The sequence below is a fragment of the Leucopleurus acutus genome (assembly GCF_964270905.1).
Source record: "Leucopleurus acutus genome assembly, chromosome: 6".
In the NCBI taxonomy this organism is placed as follows: Eukaryota; Metazoa; Chordata; class Mammalia; order Artiodactyla; family Delphinidae; genus Leucopleurus; species Leucopleurus acutus.
The window spans coordinates 88,692,629-88,715,805 of record NC_139149.1 but is presented as its reverse complement, the minus strand read 5'-3'; the positions used below and the strand labels follow the sequence as shown (position 1 = coordinate 88,715,805).

The 23,177-nt window shown below is 48.6% G+C and overlaps 1 protein-coding gene across 3 annotated transcripts in view; it reads right to left on the bottom strand.

Annotated features, from left to right (window-relative positions):
- NRP2 (neuropilin 2) overlaps positions 1–23,177 on the bottom strand; it is a gene marked incomplete at its 3' end in the record, with an annotated part of 112,210 nt that overhangs the window by 54,775 nt on the left and 34,258 nt on the right. For all 3 annotated transcript variants that reach the window (XM_082840807.1, XM_082840808.1, XM_082840806.1), the window contains exons 3-7: positions 22,784–22,965; positions 16,761–16,991; positions 15,542–15,697; positions 13,502–13,671; positions 11,492–11,647 (exon numbers count right to left, since the gene is read on the bottom strand). In XM_082840807.1, the coding sequence (XP_082696933.1) occupies positions 11,492–11,647; positions 13,502–13,671; positions 15,542–15,697; positions 16,761–16,991; positions 22,784–22,965 (895 nt within the window). The remainder of the gene's footprint in view (positions 1–11,491; positions 11,648–13,501; positions 13,672–15,541; positions 15,698–16,760; positions 16,992–22,783; positions 22,966–23,177) is intronic.

Sequence of the window (23,177 nt, the reverse complement as noted above, 5' to 3'; positions counted from 1 at the left end):
TGCTTCCTCAGGAACTGTAACCAGGAACTCGGCCATTTGGCAACCTTGAACCTTCTGTATTTCCCACTTACTAAGGTCAAAAGTTAGAGCTGTTAAGAGCACCCCACTGACGGTGGGGGTGAAGGCTCAGAGCCATCATACCTTTTGCCAAATGAGGGGAAGTGGCCTGTTTAACAGAAACAGAGGGAAGGAGAGGAGGAAACAAGTTTTCCCTGGACCACGGTATTCAGTTGCAACCCCTCGTTCCTGGTGTTGAGCCCATTGATTCCAGGGGAGCTCCCGCACCAGCCTTGCCACTCCTTCTCCTCCCCTGGGGAGCCTCTGCCCTGGTCCCAGTCCACCAGTTTCCTCCTCTGCTCCCTGTGGACCGCACGGAGAACCAAGGCGGGACTGTGTGCCCACCCATCCCTCCCAGCTTCGGTCTGGCTGCTTCCTGCATAGTGATTGAGGACACAGAGGGGCGAGAAGACAAAGCGGAGGAAGAAGAAGGGCCACGAAAGCAGAAGGAAAGAGGGTTAGTTCCAGACACCTGGGAGAAGGCCTAGGAGAAGAGAGAGGCTCCTGAACCGCTGTGATCTAATCTGGGGAGGGGCCACCGGCAGGAGGGCCCAGGGCCCAGCACGATCTCAGCCTCGCCATGCCCGTTCCTTGGCTTCCTCTGAAGCTCTGAGGAGAGGGATGGAGGAACTGAAACTAAGGGAAAGAGATTAATCAGTTCTGCGAGAATTCAGCGTGAGGCAGAGGCTCTTTGCTTTGTTTTGTTTTGTTTTGCTTTGGCAGGGAAGCAGCAAATGCAGCCCTCTGCTCATTTCAGACGGCTGCTGTGAGCAGTGGTGGGTCCCCACCGGCCTACTCCCTGAGGATGGTGACGGTGGCTGTGTGTGACCTCCAACAGGCGATGCTGAGGAGTCCGTAAGCGAGGGGGCAGGGGCGGGGGCTTGATTTTCCACGTGAATATATAATTGGAGTGTTGAGTGGCTCTGAACTTTAACACAGCTGCTAATCCACAGCGTACACACCACGCTGGTGCCGTTTAGAAACACAGCACGTCTCGTGTTTTTAATATCCAGTTTTATCTTATCTGACCCCTTCATTTCTCAGCCTTGGCGGACAACACCAAGAAACATTTCCTCTCCTGCCTCAGTAAGGAAACGACTTTGCCTGTGGACTGCCTTGGGAAGGCTGGCTGCCCGTGGGCACGGGGGGCACACACGTGTGGGTATACACCTGGGGAGGGGCTGGTGTTCCCATGCATGCGTGTGGCCACAGGCTTGGGTGAGCCCCTGGATCTCTGTCTACGATGGCCTCAGCCAGAAAGGGAGGCAGGCACGTGGTTGATGTCCCTGAGGACATCCACCTGGTGCTCAAATTGACCTTCATTCTGCTATTCAGTTTTGCTCACTCTTCTCCCACCCCTGGAACCCAATGAAGCCTCTTTCAATGTGACCTCAAATTATCCTTCCCGTTTCCAAGCCTAGGTCCTTCTTGGTGTCTTGTTTGCTCTTGACCTTGGGCTCATATCTCCCTTCCGCTCTCTGGACCCTTGGCTGAAGGAATACCATCTTATTTTAATAAACTTTTTGTATACCTCTCACTCTGAGGTGGGTGTAGTGGGAAAAAAAAGTCCAAACACCACTGAACCAGGAACCAGACTCTGCTGTTAATTAGCTCCTAGGTGTGGGCAAATATCTGTACCTCCCCCAGGCCCCAATTTCCTCCTCCATTAAATGAGGGGATTGCATGAGCTGATTTGCAAGTCCGCTCTGGCCCCCAGACTCTAAGGCTTTCTTCACAAGAGTTTCTCATTTAGAACTGCCCCGGAAGTGTCCACTTTCTAGCATGGCATTTAAGTTACCATTGTCTACAAGTTACCTTGTAGCCTAAGTGCTTTTGTGGACAAGTGAAGTGGATTTTCATATACTTCAAACAGTGCCCAAAACACATGGTGACTGCCCCACTCAGAGGGAGAAAATATCTTGTTGTTTTAGTTCAATAACAGTCCAAATGATTAATAACGAAGAGTCATACATAACAACACCTTAGTTCTTACATATCGTCTTTCGCCCAAAGATATCAAAGTGCAATTTAAGAAGATCCATTTTTAATGAAATATTAAGCAGTTTCTATTTCTCCTGACCCAATGGATTTCCAAGGTCTCTATTTTTTCTCCTTGCACTGCCCTATTTATAGCTGGTAAATGCTATCATACATTATACATCTTTATGACTTTTTCAAAGCTTCTGTGGTTTCAGAATCACCCTTCATATATTTTCTGATCAAATTCTCTGAGATGGAACCTTGACTTCCAGTCCTGCCATTGCAAGGTAAGGGGTTGTGTGCTTGGGAGATGATGCCAGGGAATTGGTTTTACTCCCTATTCCCTTCCGACTCACTGAATCACTATAGGCCAATCAATTAACCTTAGATACCTTGATTTCTCCTTCAGGAAAATAAAGTCGATAACACGCTTGCAGGTAGACACTAAACTCTACCAGCCCTCCCTGCTGGCTCCAGTGCCTGCACGATACCAAGGACAGATATTGGACTGGAAGCCACGTCACAAGCAATAAATAGGTCTTTGTTCAACTGGGGAAGTTCAAGTTCTGAAAGCCACTGACTCTCAAGTCCCACCTCGAGGCCAGGAATTTTCAGGCCATGACTTTGCAGTGAGGAGTCCATGTTGCTGAGAAAACTCAGCGGCCTGTCAGCGTATGGCGTACCCAGATAGATGTATATCAAACGTGGTGATCACATTTTAACGTCTGCTTTAAAAGCTGGATGTCACACATGGTATACAGTTTCATTAACTTTAAAAGAGAAATGTTAATATGGTTGCTTTCCTGCCCAAAGGAAAACCAGAGGTGTGTTCAAAGTGACCCTAACCTTCTTAAGAGGTGGGGATAGCGCTGATAATGTTGTAATGACATATATATATATATATATATATATATATATATATATATATATATGAAGCTATGTTGAACATAAAGATTTCTTCAAGTGCACTTCTATAAACCAAGTTTAAAACACAATTCAGGACAAGAAGTGGTTTGGATAATCCATTTGGTGCCTTGCTGAATTCTGAACATAATCCAACACTTTCCAATTGATTTCTGAGACCTTTGGTTTATTTTCAGTAAGACAGAATCAGAAACCAGCAGCACGTCATGCATTTTCTGATTTGCACCTCAGGGGGGAGGGGGGCATCTGCCAGTTAAATTGGCTGCTTTCCAATATCCCAATTTGGTTATTATCTACAACTTCACCCCCCTCCGCCATCTTCTCCCCCCAGGAAAAGAAAATCAACATGTTGTGACCACTCCTGTGAGCTCGTAAGGCATGGACTCTAATACTATGTAAAAAACACATGAAAGAAAATAATATATAAACTCTAAGAAGAAACATCTAGCCAGAAAGCATCACTGAGGTCATCTTTTCTCTTTCACCCCATTTCTAGTCACACCACCTCTCCCTGCTGACCCCTCCCAAAGTCCTCTTTGAAGAGAATGCAGTGACTCAGGCACTGCTGAGAACAGTGAGTGTTTCACGGCCTACCTTGGAGGCCTCTATGTGGGGGGATTCTCTGCCAGCCCTACATCCCTCTCCCATACACCGTTCATCTCTGCCATCAACATCCGGGTGCCCAGGCCGGTATAGATGCTCCATGTCCGTCAAAGTCCTTGAGCTCCTTGGCGGAAGCACACGGTGCAGCCTCACAGTGTTCCTGGCTGTTTAACCTCCCGCCACGAGGCAGGCCCTCATTCTGTGCACAGCCTCCCTCCTGATAGGGCTTCAGTATTGTACCTGCGCATGCCCGTCTCTTCATTCCCTATGCTGTGACCTATAGTTTATTTCTATTTTGCTGTAAATATCTGAACGTGGCCAGCTCCAGGGATTGCACAGAAGCAGGAAATTTTTCAAAGACAACACAGTGTTGGAGGCCTGAGGTAGAAATTGTGCAGGAGACCTTCTTCTTCCTTTTTTAAAGAATAAATATTTCTCTCCACTAATACATGTTGCGTCGCATCCAAAGTTCTCCTTTTCAATCTCCCTGGCACAGACACTGAAGGAGGAGAACAAAGCAGGCAGAGAAGAGAGATGACAGGAGTCGAGGGCAGAGACGGGGGAAACCAGGAGCGCATTTAAAAAATCTGTCTCAGAAACAATGGTACCGACTCATCCTCACTGCAGAACCTAGTCCCAGCCCTCCCACTCCCACCTCCTCCCCTTGCATTTTCTCTAAAGCTAGCCATTGGGGCTACACGTAGAAATAAATTGTTAATCAATGAATGCCATCCTGTTTAATTAATTTGTTGCACCAAACAGGTGTGGGTGAGGGTGAATGCTGCACTTGGGAAATGATGCTAAGGTAATGGACCTTTTTTTTCCTGTTTGTAAATCATGGTCCTGACATTTCTCTCTTAAAACTCTTCCTTAAAGACTATAAAAATTTTTTAAAGCTGCTCTTATTCTAGTGAATGTGGGAACTTAGCCAGATACAGAATCAGAAAGGATGTCTCTCTCATGTGTATATATATATATATATATATATACACACACACACACACACACACATATATATATATATATGAGAGACAGAGAGAGAGAGAGAATTTAAGGGAGGGAAGGGATGCGGGTAGGGCAGAGAAATTCCCTAGCCACCAAATGCTCGTTTATGACCATGATGCCCTCCTGTCTCCTCCTCCTTCACTTCAGGGCTGCTTTCGTCATCAAGCAGTTTTGCTGATGTGAGGGAGGAGATAGAGAAGCAAGCAGGAGCTGGTCGGGGGCTGTAGGGCAGGGAGACCGCTTTCTTTCTGGGGCTGGGGGCTGAGGTGCTGGGATGTGCACATCCCCCTCTGTGTGTGCCTGGCGGGGCCCGTTAGATTTACTGCGGGATTATGTTACCCCCACGAGACACTGAGCCCTGGAACACAGCATACTAACAGGATCAGGGTTTCAGGATTTGAGACAGGAAAGCATGAGGGAGGAGAGGCGAGGAGGGCAGCTCAGGGATTTGGGGCTGGAGGAGAGTTGGTATGGGAGAGAGTGGAGCATCAGAGCAACGAGGGGGGCCGGAAGTCCTCCTGTGAAGGTGGGGCAGAAACACACATTCTACCTGGGTGGGAAGGGCCTCCACGCTGAAAACCTCCTACAAAGACACCGCCACATTATTTAAGGAGGCACCTTTAACTTCCAGGTGGGGAAAAGAGAGCAGAAAAGCTACGGGGAATGAGGTTGCTGAAGCTACCTGCCACCTGCACTCCTTTTCCGGGTGAAATCTCAGGAAAGCACAGAGCAGGGAACCGGTGATGGCAAAGAACCTGACAGTCCACCTGGAGAGGTGTTCACCCCACTGCTCATCTAGGGACGCTGAGGTTAGGGCAAAGCGCGTGTTTTCACAGCCCAAGCAAAATCACGGCGCCGTTCCACATCCCCTGCTATCTGCTCTGCCCCACTGGCCCCTACGTACAGTGGGGCCTGGGAAGCACGAGGAATTTAGCATCAAGGCTGTAAGCACCAGGGAGGCTGGCCTCAGCTCCCGGAGACGATTCAGTGCCCATGGGAGTTGGGTGAAGCCAGCCATGGGGGCCTGATGGAGAAAAGGTTCCAAGCTTGTGTATAATGCAAATTTCCCTGGAGCTTCCTAAGTGGAGAAGCTAAAGGTCTGAGCTCATCCCATGGCAAATGGAGAAGGGACAAACTTAATTACCAAGGGCCTTGGATTATTCTTGGTTATCATTGAGGGGAACAGATAAACTGTGGGGACTTGAATTTGAAAAGGTCATCAGCCCTCTTCTAAACATATATAACCCTAGACGATGCAATCACATCCATGACTTCTAAAGTCTGATGCCCACCGCTAGCTGATGGTCTGAGTCATTGTCTTAATCTTATAGACAGTAAACAAAATTATTACAATAAAAAGGAAAAGGGGGCTTCCCTGGTGGCGCAGTGGTTGAGAGTCCGCCTGCCTATGCAGGGGACGCGGGTTCGTGCCCCGGTCCGGGAAGATCCCACATGCCGCGGAGCGGCTGGGCCTGTGAGCCATGGCCGCTGAGCCTGCGCGTCCGGAGCCTGTGCTCCGCAACGGGAGAGGCCACAACAGTGAGAGGCCCGCGTATCGCAAAAAAAAAAAAAAAAAAAAGGAAAAGGAAAAACCAGTCATCCACCAGGAAGCTTAAAAAAAAGGTATTTTTTGAAAACCTAAAAATTTTCATTGGAGGAATAATTGCACTCCTAACTGAAGAATGAGGGGTACCGTTAATCTGAGGCAGCCCAAGCACAGGCCCCATCAGATGCAGGGAGAAGTCTGGATGACTCACCAGGTCCCTTCCAGACCTATGATTTTAAAGGAGGCAGTAAATATCCCATGGGAGATCCCTTGTTACTTTTTAAATTGATAACTTCCTTCTGTTCAAGAAGAGCTCTGCAGGTCTAATACATTAGTTATATCTGCAGAGAGCCTTCCATCCATGGATCCCAAAGTGCTCTGCCAACAGTAGCTACAGCACCATTCCATTAGGGCAGGTGGAAACACTGAGGCACGGAGCTGGGAAGAGAAATTTCCAAGGTCACGTAGTGCGTCACCCTGGAAGGTCTGGCCACGTGGCTCTAACTGTTAGCCGACCGGTTTGGGGGTGTGGTTTTATGACACCACTCTCTCTCCTCTTAAGTCTCTGATCATTTCACAGAGGGTTTTAAATTCTCAAATGGCTTTCACAACAATTCATTTTAATTTGGAAAATAAATGTAGTACAGAGGATTTTTGAAGCGGGGGTTTATTTGTTCTGAAGGGACGTGGCCAAATCAAACGCAAAGCAGCTTCGTTCAACGCTACATCTCAGGATTCTATGATGGGGCCCCAAATCCAAAATGCTGAGCCCGTGCTAGGAGCCATGCCCACCAAACACGACTTGACTTCAGATCTCCATGAATATGCACACCTCTCGACCCGTGGACGGAACATGGAGGAAGCCAATTTCCCTCTGGAGGGAAGATGGTGAGCCAGATCTGGATCAGATTATGGAAACACCGGCCTGAAGTCAAAGCCTGGTGACCGGTGCCTTCCAAGGGACTCCACGGTTCCCCGTGTCCCTGGGGCAAATTACTTTGCCTTGAGAGCTTCAATTCCACAGTCTGAAACACTGTTAAATTCTGAAGCAAATGGGCCAGTGCCTGAGGGTTCTCCAAGCCCCTTGGAAGTCATCATTACATTAATATGATGACCTTAGTGCATTTCTGTTACTCATTACAGGGTAATTCTGAAAACTCTTGGACCCAAACCTTACCTGATCTCCGTCCTCACCCTCCCATCCTCAATCTGGCCATCAGGACAGAGGTAGCATCCGACAGACCCTTTCTTTTAGCCGGGATTTCTTCCAAATACGTCAGAACAGCCTAGCAACACTGTGACTAAGAGCAAGGTGACCAGAGCAGTGTCAGCAAGAAAGATGCCCATGCTGACCGAATAAAGGAGAACCGAAATCAAGGGCTTTTGCTTAGACATATAAGGGCATGGCCTCTATCCTCCTGCCCTGACACCAGCCTCACTCTCACTGCCTCCAGTGCAGACTCACGGAAGCAGCATCTCAGAGGTGAGCAGGACCTCGGCCAAGGCCTCCTGCCTTCCAGCTCTGCCCATCTTTCTCCACGCCCCTCCCTTGGTCTGTGTGTTCATAATTGTGCCTGTAATTACAGACACACACACGAACCTTCTACTACTGTATTTACAACACTATGTCTATGTTTGGGGTGTTATTAATACAGCTGGCGAAACCAAAGCAGTAGTTTATGCTTGTGGTTTCTGAAGAAATATGTGAAGCAATTTGTATAATGTAAGAGGGCACGTGGACTGGACATGGGCTCTAACAGGCAGAAGAGCTCTCTGCCTGTGGTTACTCCATAAATACATGTAAGGAGGGTCCCCCCAAAGGAAAATCATAGGTTCCTTTTTTTTTTTTTGCGGTACGCGGGCCTCTCACTGCTGTGGCCTCTCCCATTGCGGAGCACAGGCTCCGGACGCGCAGGCTCAGCGGCCATGGCTCACGGGTCCAGCTGCTCCGTGGCATGTGGGATCTTCCCGGACCGGGGCACGAACCCGCGTCCCCTGCATCGGCAGGCGGACTCTCAACCACTGCGCCACCAGGGAAGCCCATAGGTTCCGTTTTTTATGGCATGTGGAGTTGGATGAGGATTTGGAGATGTGCTGTACATGTGGCCTGCGTAACTGGGCTGTGTTTTGCCAGGAGGACATCTGCAACACTCCCGGCCACAGCGTAATGCCTTTCTCATCGGCAGCCTCATCGTTACCTGTTGGATGGAAAGAGACTAAGAAGAGGCTGCTCACAGGCTGTGGGAGACTGCAAAAGAGTTCCTCGGTCGTCCTTGCTTCCTGGCCACGAGGAAGTCTTCCCCCCATAGGCTCAGGCCTTGCCTCAACCCAGTCTGGGTCCAAACTGTAAATACTGTTTTGCAAGGGAATAGCACAGCCATCCTCCACTACCCTGAGTGCTCATTAATCGTGTTTTTCTCTGACTTCCCCAATTCCCTGGTCTTTGGTATACTGCACTGGTGTTGACAGTGACCAGGGGATTGAAATCAAGTTCCGACATTTCTGCCCCAAACATCACCATCCCCTGCTCACCTCCTGTGCCCTGGTTCGTGTCTGCAAACCCTCCCCCTGCCCCACGGAGTAGAGCAGCCTGTTGCCTCCACCTCTGCTGGGCTTTGCTCACAGGTCCTGCTGGCTGAATTCTGCTTTCAAGCCCACCCCTGAGCACCACGAGCACAGCGCCCACCATCCCGCAGCTACAAAGAGAAGCTCAGTGGTAGCGCCCGGGGCGCAGACGAAGCCTCTCCCCACACTGCCCCCAAGTCCCCTCCTCACCCCGTCTCCCGTTCATGGCATCGAATCAAACTGCAGCAGACTTGACAAATCTATTTGGCACGGTTCACTCAACTATTTCAACCCGAACAGCCAGAGAGCCGCGCTGACGCACCATGAACGGTGCGGAATCTGCACATGAAATACAGTCTGCACATGAAATACAGTCGGCTGGGAGTAGATCTGCTAATGAAGGAGCAGCAGAGATCACCCCCGGAGGCGAGAACCTGGCAGGTCTCCTAGCTCGCCTGCCACACCCGAGGGAGGACGAGGGAGCATGTGGGGCTGGAGGGGGGGAGCGGGGGCGATGCTTAATTGTCAGGCTTTCCATTCTCCTGCCTCCTTCTAGGGACCAAGAGAATGAATTTCTAATGGGGACAGAAAGGGCTTTTCCTCTGCCCAGGCGTCCTTTATGTGCACAGGACTGATTCGCTAAAAAGCCAAACAACAACAACAACAAAATAAAAATGAAATGACCCCTTGGCTCCTAGGGAAAGAAATCTAGCCACGGGTGAGAAGAGGAGGCAAAGGAGAGAGAGAGAGAGAAAATAGAGAGGGGGACTTCCCTGGTGGTCCAGTGGTTAAGAATCCACCTTCCAATGCAGGGACTTGGGTTCGATCCCTGGTAAGGGAACTAAGATCCCACATACTGCAACTAAGACCCAACGCAGCCAAAAATATAAATAAATTAATTTAATTTAATTAAAAAATAAAATAACATGTAACATGTATTTAAAAAAAAAAGAGAGAGAGAGAGGAGGATGTATCTGATATGAAGAAGTTGAGAAGAATGGTTCTAAAGGAGCCCAGAGAGCTAAATTCCATCCTCAGGGATATCTTCCCTGCAGAACGAATACCAGGGATAAAGCCAGGGAGGACAGCATTTTATCCAAATGTGCAGTGCTAAGGTATTTCCAAAAGCAGATTTCCAGCAAATGGTGTTTTAAATAGCATCCCGGTCCATCTGCACGCTTTTAAAATTGGCTTATGCTACAGTATCCCTCCGGCCAGTGGTGCTTAGTCATTGAGCCTAGACAGGGAGACGGCTGGGGGAATCTCTTCCCCCTCCCCCGTACCCACCCTGACCCAGCTGCTGGCCCTCGCCCGCCTGGCTGACCTTCTGGGTTCTACCAGTTTCTTACTGAAAAGGGAGGCTGGAGAGAAAGGGTATGAAACAGAGCAGGATGGGATGAGAACTCAGTCCAGGGTGCTCCCAGCAGCCCATGCCAGACTCTGGCCTGCCATGTCCAAGTGACATTTGGTAACTCTTCCTGAAACAAAGGCAGGCAATGAGAAACCAGCCGTGGCTCAACTCGTCAAGATGGGGAAGTCTTTCAATTGCTAAGTCTCTCACTGTATCTGTGAAATGGGATGTGTGTGTGTGTGTGTGTGTGAGAGAGAGAGAGAGAGAGAGAGGGACACCTGGTAATATCTAGAAGCCATGATTTCAGATGAATTGTGCCATGTTACTATGGCGATCTTAATTTTTTAAAATCCACTCCTTTAAAAACTCAAATTTCCCAAGTGAAACAGTGCCAACGTTATAGTTTAGGATTTTCTGGGTCCAAAGTTTCCAGTTACACCAGCAAGAGCAAGCTGCCTTGGGGCAGTGACAGGAGCCAAGGGGGCCCTGTTTGGAAAAGACCTTTGGCTTCTCCAGGTTGGACCACCTGTGTCGCCTTTTGATAATTCACACCTGACCGACCAGGGGGCTGCTGGGACTGTGGCAGTAAGAGGAGAGACCCTTTCCCTCAGTTCCCGATTCCACTGGGAAGGATGAGCGCTCTCCTTTGAGACCCGAGAGCCAACCCACAATGAACGGAGTTCTTGCCCTGCCCACGTGAGACAACCAGCCGTTTCCAATAAGCCCCCCATATGCTGAGTCTAACACCCAGTATGCACCTCGCGGGCGCCAGCTGCGGGCCTGATCACCGCCAGAGTGCCACGTGTCTTAGGAAAGCGGAGTGCCAGACATTCATCCACATGTACAACAAAAGCCCCACATCACCCATGCGGACACACCTCCGAGAGCCCCAGACCCTGAAGGCACCAGCCGAGCGAACTCAATGCCTCGCTGCCACACGACTGCCAGTTCAGATCCCATCCCCGACACACCGAATTTCTCCTCATTACTTATTATCCTCTTTCTTCTTCGGGACATTGTGATTCCCTCTCAGGATCTGTGCCCTTTTACTCCCAGACCTCGGTAACTCCCGAACGGCAGTTTCATGACGTTTTGTGATTCTTAACCCAGCATGCGGAAGGGACTCAGGCCATAAATGCTCAATGAATCCTGTATGGGGAGACTCAGACAGGGAACACATTTTCTCCTCCATTTGCAGTCAGAGAGTACCGTGCAAGCTCTCTTTCTCTCTCTGCTGTGCAATGTGACAGCAGCCAGGCTGTTGGAGAGACAAAGGTGTTTTCCAATCACTTTAGCATAAGAAAGACTATTTGCAGGGCCAGCATTCCGATGCCTCCGTCAATTGTTGGAGCCTCAGGGAACAAGGCCTCCTTGGCCATGTGGGCTGGCTCTGCAGCCCTTCTGGTGCCAGCCCTCCTGCCCCACCCCGGCATGCCCAGGCAGTAGGGAAACGGGTTTACCTTGTGGTTCTTGCCGTGCCGGTACACCATCCAGTCTTCACCATTAGTGCTCACTTCCAGCTTGTAGGATTTGACATAGTAGCCATTCTGGGTTTCCCTGGAAATCGCTCCCTGCGTCGCAATGGCCGTGAGCACGGTTAGAAAACGTAGGTCCACCTGAGGAAGACAGGAGGAGAAGGAAGGGGGCCTTGACCCTCTTGACACAGGGCTGCATCTGGCTTTTTCTTCAAAGGACACACGTGTAATCCTTAGCTCACAACCCGTGGCTGTGATTCGCTCACAGGTGTTGGTGATCAGTATCTGTTTGCGTCCCCTGGACAGTTGAACTCAACATATTTGAACTATATTGGACACCTTTAGAAATTGGAACTTGATTTTTTTTCTTCTTTTCTCTTTTTTTTGCAAATCTGAACAGACAGGATTATGTTTATCTTAAAGGAATCACTGAACACCTAGAACCATGACCCCTTCTTACTCAACCACGACCTGCCTCGGATAGTGAAAGTGGATGCTGGTTTAAAGGAACAACGGCTAAATCCAATCCAATCCACTCCGCTCTGATCCAGTCCAATTCAAGCCAATTCACTTTCGATGCCCCAGTTGCCAAAGTCTCAGCTCGGAGCTGCTTCCCCTCCCCTCAGTTCCTCACTCCATTGTGTATTTAGTGGCTCAGGTCACCCAGGGGTCAGAGGGCATGCAGAGTCTGCCCAAGCAATTAAGCTTATGCACCGCGTCCTGACCTTTTGCCCGATGAGGAGGGCCAACATTTTGAGGCACTTCCCCTCCCACCACACCAAGCACATTTGGAAATTGCTGGATGTTATTCCTTTGCTGACCACAGTGTTTCTTAGTGGCAATCTCTGCGTGATCAAAATTTAGCCAGCACACACCGGTAAATTTGATTCAGTAAGCATTTATTGGCTACTTAGTATGTGCTCAGCACCATTAAGCATTCGAAAGGAGTACACAACGCTGTGTATATGTATCATAAACAGGTGGAGAGCAATCAGAGAAAGTATACGATTAGGACCCAAAACGACGACTACAATCAACAGGATGTGGGCTAGAAAGGAGAACTTTCTGGAAGCTCTGCAAGATGAGAAGCATTATTGGAGAAGCAGAGGAGAGATAGTGACAGATGGCCTTAGGGTTGGGCGTTAGAACCTCTGTGGACTCCCTGGAAGTTTCTAAGTGGTCATTCTCCCTTTCCTGTTGTCTGCTCTGTGACGTCCTTCTCAGAGCAGAGGTCGCCGTGTCGCATCAGAGCTAGGACAGGCTTGTCAGTGGGTCACGAGGCTGTCTGCCGTGTGTCATGAAAGCAGTCATTGCTGTAGCATGGAACTAGCAGCTTGCTCTTCCCTGGGGATGAGAGCTGGACCAGTGTGTAGTGCAAGGGAGGATTACTCAACAGGAGCTGCAAGTCTTGAAAGAAGGAAAGCAAACAATAGTCTGAAAAGATGCTGCAGGGCATCGGAGCAACTGGAGTTTCACTCCTGGCAGTGACATTTTCCCGTGTGTTCTCCTGATAGCTATAGGCAAAGCCTTCCTGGGAGGGCTCCCTCCGAACAGCAAAGATCATGAGAAGCTGCCGTGCTTCTCATGCCTGCCCTTAGGAAAAATGCCCCCTAAGTCTCTGATGCCTCCCTATGCTGAGAATGAGGACGCTCTGTAACTGTTTATGGAAGTTCCTTGGATAACTATAGTGAAAGTGCAGACAGCTTCCCAGCCAAGCAACTTCTCCAAGGCCTGGTAATCTTCACAAGGGCAGAGGCAGTGTCCATCTGACTTGTTATTTTATCCCAGCACTTAGCACAGTGCCTGGTATAGTCTATTTGTGGCTGGAATATGGATTTCTTTGGATGGATGGATGGATGGATGGGTGGATGGATGGATGGATGAAAGAAGTTCTCAAGTATGTTGTGTTTCTTTGTCCACTCTAGCGAAGGAGCCAGCCCCCTTGCCCACCAATGCACACACACTGTGCACACCCTCTGGTATCTGAGTCAGTACCTGGAGATACTCCTTGCTGGAATCCAAGTTGGGTGTCCAGCCGTTGTCATCGCCATGGAGCCGGCTTTGGTGAGGTGTCCACCTCCCATCAGAGTAGGTAGACGAGGCACTGATCTGTTCATTAGCAATCCGGCCAGACTCCATTCCCAGAGGGACATTGCACTGAAAGTCTGGGGGATGGAAATGGTCAAGGGCAGAGTTAGGTCTCTCCACCTTAAACCCCTGGGACCCCCAGAACGCTGCTCCCTTCTAGGGATAATTCCTTGCAGGCACTCCCTCATCTTAAAGACCTAATTATACACTCACATTTTAAAAACAACTACGCCAAGTCACAGAGATTGACACCCCCTCTGGGTCTGAAAGGAACTAAATTTGACCTAAAAGAAATCAGGCTGTGGATAAATAAGAATCATCATACAAATTAAAAATACAATCTAAAGCACAAGAACTGTTAGTGCTACAGGCTACGGATGCTCACAGTTCCCAGATGCACTCTTATTGAAATACAGGTAAACGCGTGAGAGACTTGGGTGGGCTGATACATCGTGGGAAGCCTGCTTTATTAATAAACACCTAGGAGGCACTTTTGTTTCTTTCTTTGTTTCACTCAACTGTCTCATGAGTTCTGGCACAGAAGACAGACGTTCCAAAGCAATAAATACCTGTCTTTGGGAGACCTCTCTGTAAGCAGAAGTGTGTCACTCTGTATTACCCTGCACCACCTGTCTGGGCAAATGGACCCAGGAGTCACTTCCCCTGGGCTTGCGCTGTCAGTTTAATTGCTGTCCTTCCTATGGACCCCACGGACACTGGTCAATATTTGTGTGTGCATGTGTCAGATAAGGACCAGCAATCTTTTTCAGGTATCAAACCTACTCTGTAGCTCTGTGACCACACGGGCCATTTGCAGAACTCGGTGCAACTCACAATACTGTTTTCTTGTCACTCAATCTTCATGAGCTCTTTGAGGAAAAAAACAAAAGCAAAACCCAGAACAAAACCCATCAGTCGGCCAGGCTGCCGTGTCTGCAGGTATGCATGTGGTAAGCTGTCTACAGCCATAGCAGGATTTGCCCAGCTCCAATCATCCTGAAAGTGTTCCTTTAGTCCTTCAAGTTATCATTTGGGCTGCTTGGTGAAAATGGCAGCACATCTTAAGCACGTGTCCAAGAGGAGCTGATTTAAAGACATAGCTCAGGGCAAGAGACTGATGGTCTGGGTTCAAAGACATCAGGTTCCATGAGCACTGGGGTCAGGGTTATACTTTCTCTGTTTGCACATAGTAGAAGCTCAAAAAACTGTGTTTATTAGAAGAATGAACTGAAAGTCCAAGCAGTGAACCAGCCTAGTGAGAGAAACTCTAGCCAGGGCCAGAGATGTTTAATGTCAAAACATATGTATATAGAGAGAGGTTGAAAATTGCTCAGTTTTTTGACAATGGTCACTGAGGCTTGAAGAGGGAAGAAAATGGCCCCAGACTCAAAAAATGTTAGCACAGGAGGGGACTCGATATAAATATCCTAACTAACCTCCCTTTCATTCTGAACCTTGAGATGGTCCTGCGACATTCCACGGGAATAACTAATTCTTGGTATACATACTTTTTCTTTTCTTTTTTTTTTCTTCGGTACGCGGGCCCCCCACTGCTGTGGCCTCTCCCGTTGCGGAGCACAGGCTCCGGACGCGCAGGCCCAGCGGCCATGGCTCACGGGCCCAGCGGCTCTGCGGCACGTGGGATCCTCCCGGACCGGGGCATGAACCCACGTCCCCTGCATTGGCAGGCGGACTCTCAACCACTGCGCCACCAGGGAAGCCCCCATACCTTTTCTTTAAAGAAATGAGTAGCCAGATTGACATTTATCCTATTTTCATTAATCTCTGCCTAGCAAGAGGACACAGCTCCCATCCTCTGAGCTCAGATGTCACTGCAAATTCTGGAGAATTCCCATCTCCTTCTCTTGCAGGTCAGCCTCTCATCCCCACACACCCTCACAGCCCTGACAGGAGGACAGGACAGAGGTTCCCAACCGGCCAACTCACTCTCTAGCGGCTCTTGGTGAACCAGGTAGTAACGTGCAGAGAAGCCATCCTTGGCCACTGCCATGTCCGTGTGAAAGGTCAGAGAGAGGATCCCAGTGGCCGAACGGAGTTCAGAAGGTGTTTTGGTCCCACAGTACTTGCCAATCAGGGGTCCGACTGGACATGCAGGACAAAGAGAGGTCAGAGAAATGGACATGCCAAACCCCATTGGCCATACATTCTCCCTTCCCTCAACTGCAAGTCATTCAATGAAGCATCACTTTGGATGCCTTGGCATAAAAGAGCAACCAGAGATTTGTTTTAAGAGCAATGGCTAATGTTTTTCCTGCACATTAGAAAGTATTTTCACTGACCTGGCCTCATTCTGTTTTCACAGCCCTGGGAGATGGACTGGAAAGGTATCATAATGCCTGTTCTACAGAAGAAGAAATCGAGGTTTGGAGAGGGCACGTGACTTTTCTTTGTTCATACAGCTAGGAAATAGCAGAGCTGGGACTCCAACCCAAGTTTCCTGACTAAATCTTATGCTTTTCTCAGGAAATGAAATTGCTTAGCCATCAAGTCTTCCTCACAGTGCAAAATACTTAGAAAGACTACAAAAGTGAAAGATTGGTTTCCTTGCTGATACCAAATATTCCCAAGACTTATGCTGGTCTCCACCTGAGAAGTACAGGCTCCTCTTGGCCTTGGGGGATGCACCTTTTATGCATCTATGACTATATAAATGATAATAAAATGACAGTAATTACAGTGATGATAATAGCAGCTTATTTATACAGATAAGACACAGAGAGGTTAAGGAACTTGCCCAAGGTTGCAGAGCTGCTAATATCAGAGCCAGGATTCAAACTTAGTCAATCTGGCTCTAGAGTCCTATTTGGGCACAGAGGGTGGTCACTGAGTCACTCTCTATGGCAAGCCTGATGACTTGGAGCAGAAAAGAACATTACCTATAGGTTTTCTCATCCTCATCCAAGTGTCTACTCAGTCTCCTCCTGTCCTTCTCCAGAGAAATATCTCCAAGAGAGAAAACTGTCTTTCTACAATGTCTCTGAAGTCATCCTTGGTGAAGGATAAGAAGAGAAAGTCATCATGGGCCATAGATAAACCCTGAGGAACTTTAAAGTCTTTGCTCTCTCTCTTTTTTATTGCTCCTAAAGCAATTAGCAGGCAAAGGCGAAGCTACTGAGAAATGCCTGGGGACGGCGCCATCACTCACCATGGGGGATGCCATCCCAGATGTCCAGCCAATCGTATTTGCAGTCTCCCTCTCCCACCTGCAAAGGGTCGTGCTCCAGGTCAAAGGTCAGGAACTGCAGGATGATCTCCATCTTGGGTTTGGCCAGGATGGTGAAGGTGCAGTCCAAGTTGTGTGGGTACTTCTCGGGAAACCCGGGGGACTCGATGGTCCCGTTGGGGCTTGTGAAGTTCTTTGAACAATCTTCGGAGCCTGTACGTAAATGAGAACCATAGCATCAAGAGAGTGGAAGAGGATGCCTTTCTCTGTTGCCTCTGTCACATGGGTTATTTAAAGGTTTGGGCCCAAATTTCCCTCCTCACAAAGTTTTTGTTTCCACTGGAGTGGCCCTTGAAGCAACATACTTTTCACATCAACGTTTCAAGCCATAAAGCCTAGACCATCTTTAGGAGAGAAATTAGGGAGTAGAGCAGGCTTGCTCTGCGTATTAGAGTAACAGCAGCAATGGAGGATTTGGGAGGGGGGTGGTGTAGAAAGAAGCGTGTGTGAGATACAGGGAGGGAGAGAGAGAGATGGATTCTCTTGAAAAGAGGAACAGAGTCTTCTTTCTCAATTACTCAGCTGCTTGCTCCAGAAATGTAAGTTATTTCAATCCTCAAGGAAGGCTTGCTGATTGCCAGCAGGGAAAACAATGTTACCCCTTATTTATTGCTGACCTCAACACTGGCCCCCATTGTACCACAGCCAACTTGGTGCCCCCAACTCCCTCCAAGATCCAAGGTGCCTCAGGGGAGGGGCAAAGGGGAGCTCGGGTCTCATTCATGTCATGACTATATTAAAACTAGCGGCTCTGTAGTGGCCAGACAATTAACAATTGAGGTTTGTAGCTGGTGGATCACAGCAGGGTTTGGGGATGTTAAAGGCCGCTCCAGCAGCAAGTTTGGAAAAAATGTGGCAGTGCATTGACATTTGGAAGGCTTCTGGTTCTTTTGTGGTGGGGACGGCCTTTTTTCTCTCCTAAGCTCTTGTGTCTGCTTTCTTGGGGCTCACGGAGGCGTCTTATTAAATGCTGCGCACATCCGCATCCTGGTGCAGGCTTGGACCGCAGCGGGAGGGAGCTCGTAAAAGGATTACAGCCACTGTCTCCCCTAATGCCTCAAGGTGGAGTCACATTAAAAGGGCCCTCGTGTGCTGTAACCCAGCCACCATTTGCCAGGGTCGCCTGGGACGGTCCCAGGACACTGCAGCCCAGACCACGGGCCCAGGGAACTGCATGGAGCCAGAAGTTTTGCAAGTTATCGCGATGAATGTAAATGCTGCACAATTAGCATTGATCTCACTACGTTCTGATTTTAAAATTGAAAAAGGGAGCAGGATTTATGAGGGGAATAATAGGCACGCTAAGCATGAAGAAAAAACACAGAAATACTAGATAAACTAGGTGTTTACTGGCAGGGAGTGTCCTCTGGGGATCCCACTGAAATATAACTGCGTGATGTCAATACAGTGATCTTAGCCCGCAGCAATGTCTTTATCCGTGGCTCCCGCAGCAGCCCCTGGACGGGTCTCTTTATTGATGATGGCATTCTGGAAAGCGGCAAATGTCTGACTTGGAAAAGGTGCCATGCAAATAAGTGGGGGAGGGGATGGAAACTTCTTTTTAGCATCAGACAGGAAGTTCCAATATCCCTGCTCACCCTTCCATCACCTCCGCCCTTCCAGCCAGCAGAGCCTTGGCAGGGTGGGAACCCGGGACACCTGGGGCGAGAGCTAATCTTTTCAGGATTCTTCTTCGGAAGCTCTCTAATGCTGCATCCCAGAGGCTCTGCGTTCCATCATTCTGAGGCCAGGTGGCCCAGTGGGCAGCCAGGCCTGGAGGCAGGAGATGAGATGACCTCTCTCCCAGTTTGTTTTTACTATCAGAACCCCAGCTTCTGAAAGCCTCCTCCATGGTCCAGGATGAGGCAGTTTAGCAAAGCCAAGCCAGCTGGCAGGTCTTCAGGTGGCTGAGAGGGATTTTGAAAAGGTTAGCGTTTATGGCTGCCCGGCCACTTTGCCAGAGGAAATTAACCCTATTCACAAGTTGCTTCTAGAAAAGGCATCCTGACACTCCCTCCTAGCGTTTGCCCTATTGTCATTCCTTTCCAAGGCAAGGGGAATCACCCCCCACCCCCACCCCCCGGAGTGGGGAATTTATAGTGGAATCTTTCTTTAGTCCCTGTCATCCATGGGGGACAGGCGCTTCCACAAAGGACACTTAGAAAGCCCAAGAGAGGCCTGGAGAATGTGAGATTCTAAAGTACCCACAGTTTCCAAGGTTCTGTGGTCCTGTAATGGACTGGAGAGACTTTTTTCAATCTGACGTCCTTAAGGCAAAAAGAAAAAAAAAAAGTGTGTATCTATCTTCTGACATATGGCTATACACGGGTGTATCCTGTGGCTTATTTTGAATGAAGTAGAAAAACAGTTTTATCCTTTTCATGCAGAAAAATCAAGCCTGTCCATTACAGTCGTGCATCCATCTATAATTGCACCATCTTGCTGTTTGGACTATGGTCAGTGTCAGAAAGCAGGCAGCTGAATATCAAATGTGGAGAAGAGATCTCAGGAAAGGGTGACCATCCCTGGGACAAGGGTTGAGTCTTGCAGTTATCTACCTAATCCAAGAGGCTTTTCTGCAATGTGTTAAAAGGATTAAAGGTTAAAAAAATAGCTCAGTCAATAAATACTCAAGTTCATGCAGTGCTAAAATTGTCCATAGAAGCTGGGGGATTTTGGCTGCAGTGAATGATTTCATACCAAAGGACTCTGGTATGAAAAATGCCCACTCCATGGTTTTTCACTGTAAATTGTACGATAAATCTGCAAGCGGAAGAAGAATCTGCACGCATAAGGCTATTGAAAACATGGTGGATTTATCCAAAGATGAGTTGAGGCTGACCACAAAGGTAAATCCAGTTTTTCAATTTAGGAAGTGGGAGTAGGGGGCACCCCAGGTTTTCTCTGTCTGTGAAGAACCCGAGATTTCAGTTTCCAAAATGTCACTGGGCACCACGAAAGAAAACTTGATCTTGAACTTTGGTCAGAAGGCAGGAAACAAACACACAAAACCCCCCACATTTTCCAGTGATTCAGTTTCCAATGTTCCTTTTTAAGTTATTTTAAAATTCCTTTCTCTGTTCTGCTTATGATTTGTGACTTGGGATCACTTAAGTCAGCGAGTTGTTTGGTTTACCCTTTTCTATGTGGACCGTCTGGTCATACACAGACTCTTTCATAAACCACTTCATTCAGGGCAGACACGAACCTCCCTCTCCAGCCACTCACCCCCATCTGTACTGAATTGTGAGTTTATTTCTGTCAGTATAACTCTGCAGCAGAGCCCCGCCTGGGCTATGTGCTGTCCAGAGTCCTCTGTACAGTTGTGTATCTGTTTACAGTTCCCCCTTCTCTCTCTTTATGAACCTGACTAGCAAACACAACTGTGTGCTATTTAGATTTCTTCAGGATTTTCATGCGTTTCTTTCATGTTCTGTGGATGACATAACTTGGCGTGTTTTCTCTCAGGGCTCCAACAGTGGAGATCTGGGTGTGGGACGTGGCACCCGGAAGAATACTCATCTTCCTAAACTTCTCAGTTTTGAACTTGGCACACCCCGCCCCCTGCACATATACGTGCTTTACGAGGGTTGACTTTCAGGCTGAGAGCTGTTCTTTCCAATGGGCATGATGGCATGTGTGAACAGCGCCGAGGCCACTGGGCTCTCACCTCTTTCTTACATTCCCCAGAAGAATGGCTGTTGTCGGCGGTCTGTTACCTCCCGCTGCTGCAGTAATCTTTTTCTTCCTTCTGTAGGCAATCCCAGGCCTTAAAGTAGACTGCCCCACTTCTCCATGCCCAAGCCACCTTCCTTGGCTGGCTCCTTTGTTTCTAGGCTTGCTGCCTCATTCAAAATCCTACGTCAGCCTGTCCTCAAAAGAGCAATGCTGAGTTATGATACCCTCTGTGTGTTTTGGCTTTTAAGATCGACTCTTCACATTTGCGTGATGGATAGAGCTAACATTCACGTTTTTGTGTCGATTTCTGGAGGATGTGGCACCATCCTTTGTGGAATACTAAGTTGGGAAACATGAAACAGAGATGAGCTGGAATGGTCCTCCGCACCCTTGTTCTGACTTCCGGTGGCTAGCTCCCTGGATGCCCTTGCTTGGAGCTGTTTTCCTTTCGTGGTCAGCACAGTGGAGCCGAATGGCAGCTTTAGCACTGGGGACCTAGCTACCTAATAGACTTCCCAGGTAACCTACCGGCAAGCCACTCAGCAGCTCCCTCATTTTCACATCCACAGCATGTTAATCATACCTTCACAGTTATTCACTCTGCCTCATATTGTAACAATAGTTTACCTTGCAAGTTACCTATCAATTTACACATTCATCCAATAACATAGACTGTGCATCTGTTCTGTGCTGTGGGTTTACACACTGTCTCCCCAATCAGAAGAGGGCAAACACCCCGTTTCCTTCCTTCTCTCTTCTCTCTCCCCACTAGTCCCCAGCAGAGGATGGCATAATGAGGGGTCCATCAGTGCCAGTGGCACTGACTGATCTGAATCTCACACAGGACTCAGGGGAATGTGGATGAGGCGATTTGGGTGCCTCACACCAGCCCGAGCCACTGGACACACAGACTGTCAGTCCCTGTGACCTCATGTAGTCAGCTGCATGACGACCCGGGGCAGACGGTCTTTCCTGGGACTCGTGCCCTGGGACGCTCCCGGCTCCCACTCTGGCTCCAACCTTTCACTGGATTCTACGATCTTGTTCTCAGGCAGACAAATCTGGCAAATATTTAGACAGAGTGGATATAAAAAGTGCTTTCAGCAGCTACCACTTCCTTTCAAGAATTGTTTGGCGAAAAAGAAAATATATATGAATAGTTCCCCTCACACTGAACTCAACAGGCGCCGGACTTGGGCCCCTCGATGACAAGGCTGACAGCCTCCCCTTTCAGCAGACTCTGTCCATGAGTTGTAAAACTTGGGCTGCTGGCGAGGGAAACACAGTCGTAGATGGGGTGGGAGCCCCTGAGGTGGGGGGATGGGCAGGGGTGAAGGGAGAACTGGAGGATAAACTTCACTTAGCCTCAAGATAATGAGCTCACACATGGGAGGGAAGGGCACGCTGCTTGGAGTGCTTCCATGGAGATGCTGAACCAGCAACTTGGGAATCAAAGTTGTCTCTACCCAGTTATGGATATTAAGCACTGGCCCATATTCTCAGGATCTAAAGTAATCTAAGGGGGACCTAATGGAAAGCAAGTGGTCAACTTAAAAGAAAGGCAATGTGCTTCTCCTCTCCGTCTGCTATCTTTATCAGGGTGTTGGCTTCATCGGCATTTAGGAAGTGTGGGTTCAATGGGTAGACGTGATGCAGTGCAACAGCAACGGGAATTCCTGGGGGCCATATTTGGGTGTAAAAGCAACTGTGTGGCTTTGTTGGTGGTCGTGGTGGTGGTGGGTCACAGTAAGATTTTAGACTCCTAACACTGAAAAGATGATGTCCTTCCGTCCCATGTAATTCCAAAGAAAGGCTGTGTTAAATCATGAAGTAATTAGGAGGACGTTTAACCAAGTTTTGTTTTTACCATGAAGATTAGTGTGCTTTTTTTAAAAAGACACACAAAAATCAAATTCTTTCCAAAAGCGTTTTTCTATGTAACAGGTTCTCCTATTCTTTCGTTGCCACAAACAATGTTTATCTGCCCAACATGCTGCACCCAAGCACTAACCTGGCAGCTCGCCCTCTTAAACTGGCTGGTAACTTAAACTGGCTTTTCATCTCAGGCTGTCTCCAGGTTCACCTTGAACCTCTCTTCCCTCCATCAATTTACTTAGGCTGGATAAAATTAGAACCCTTACCACCTGTGTCAACCCACTGGGCTCCATCTATGAGCACATAACTATTACGTAGTTCCCGCACACAGCGCCCCGTAGCCAGACACAGAGGGCGGAGTCCCATCTTCTCTCCACCATGACCACACTGACCTGTCTTGAAGATCTCATAGCGGAGGGAGAAGCCTGCCCCCTGCCGGGCGTAGTCGGAGGTGAACTTGATGTAGAGGACCGAGCCCGAAGAGATAATGGTGGGTGGGGCGATGTTCCCACAGTGTTTTCCCAGGAGGTCTGCGGATTCGCTGTCCCCGTCCCGAATCTCAATGAAGTCATACCTAGGTACGGATGGCACAAAGGGGCACATATGAGAAAAGACCAGTTTTAGGAGATGAAAAGGACTATTTTCTCCCTCCAGCTCAGGTACCTCCATCCACTTCTAGACATTCAGGTGTTTCGTATTCATCAAATGGCACTTACGTTTGCTTGTAGAGACTGGCAAACATAGATATAGGAAGTTGCATTGCTTTCTGAAAGCCACACAGAACGA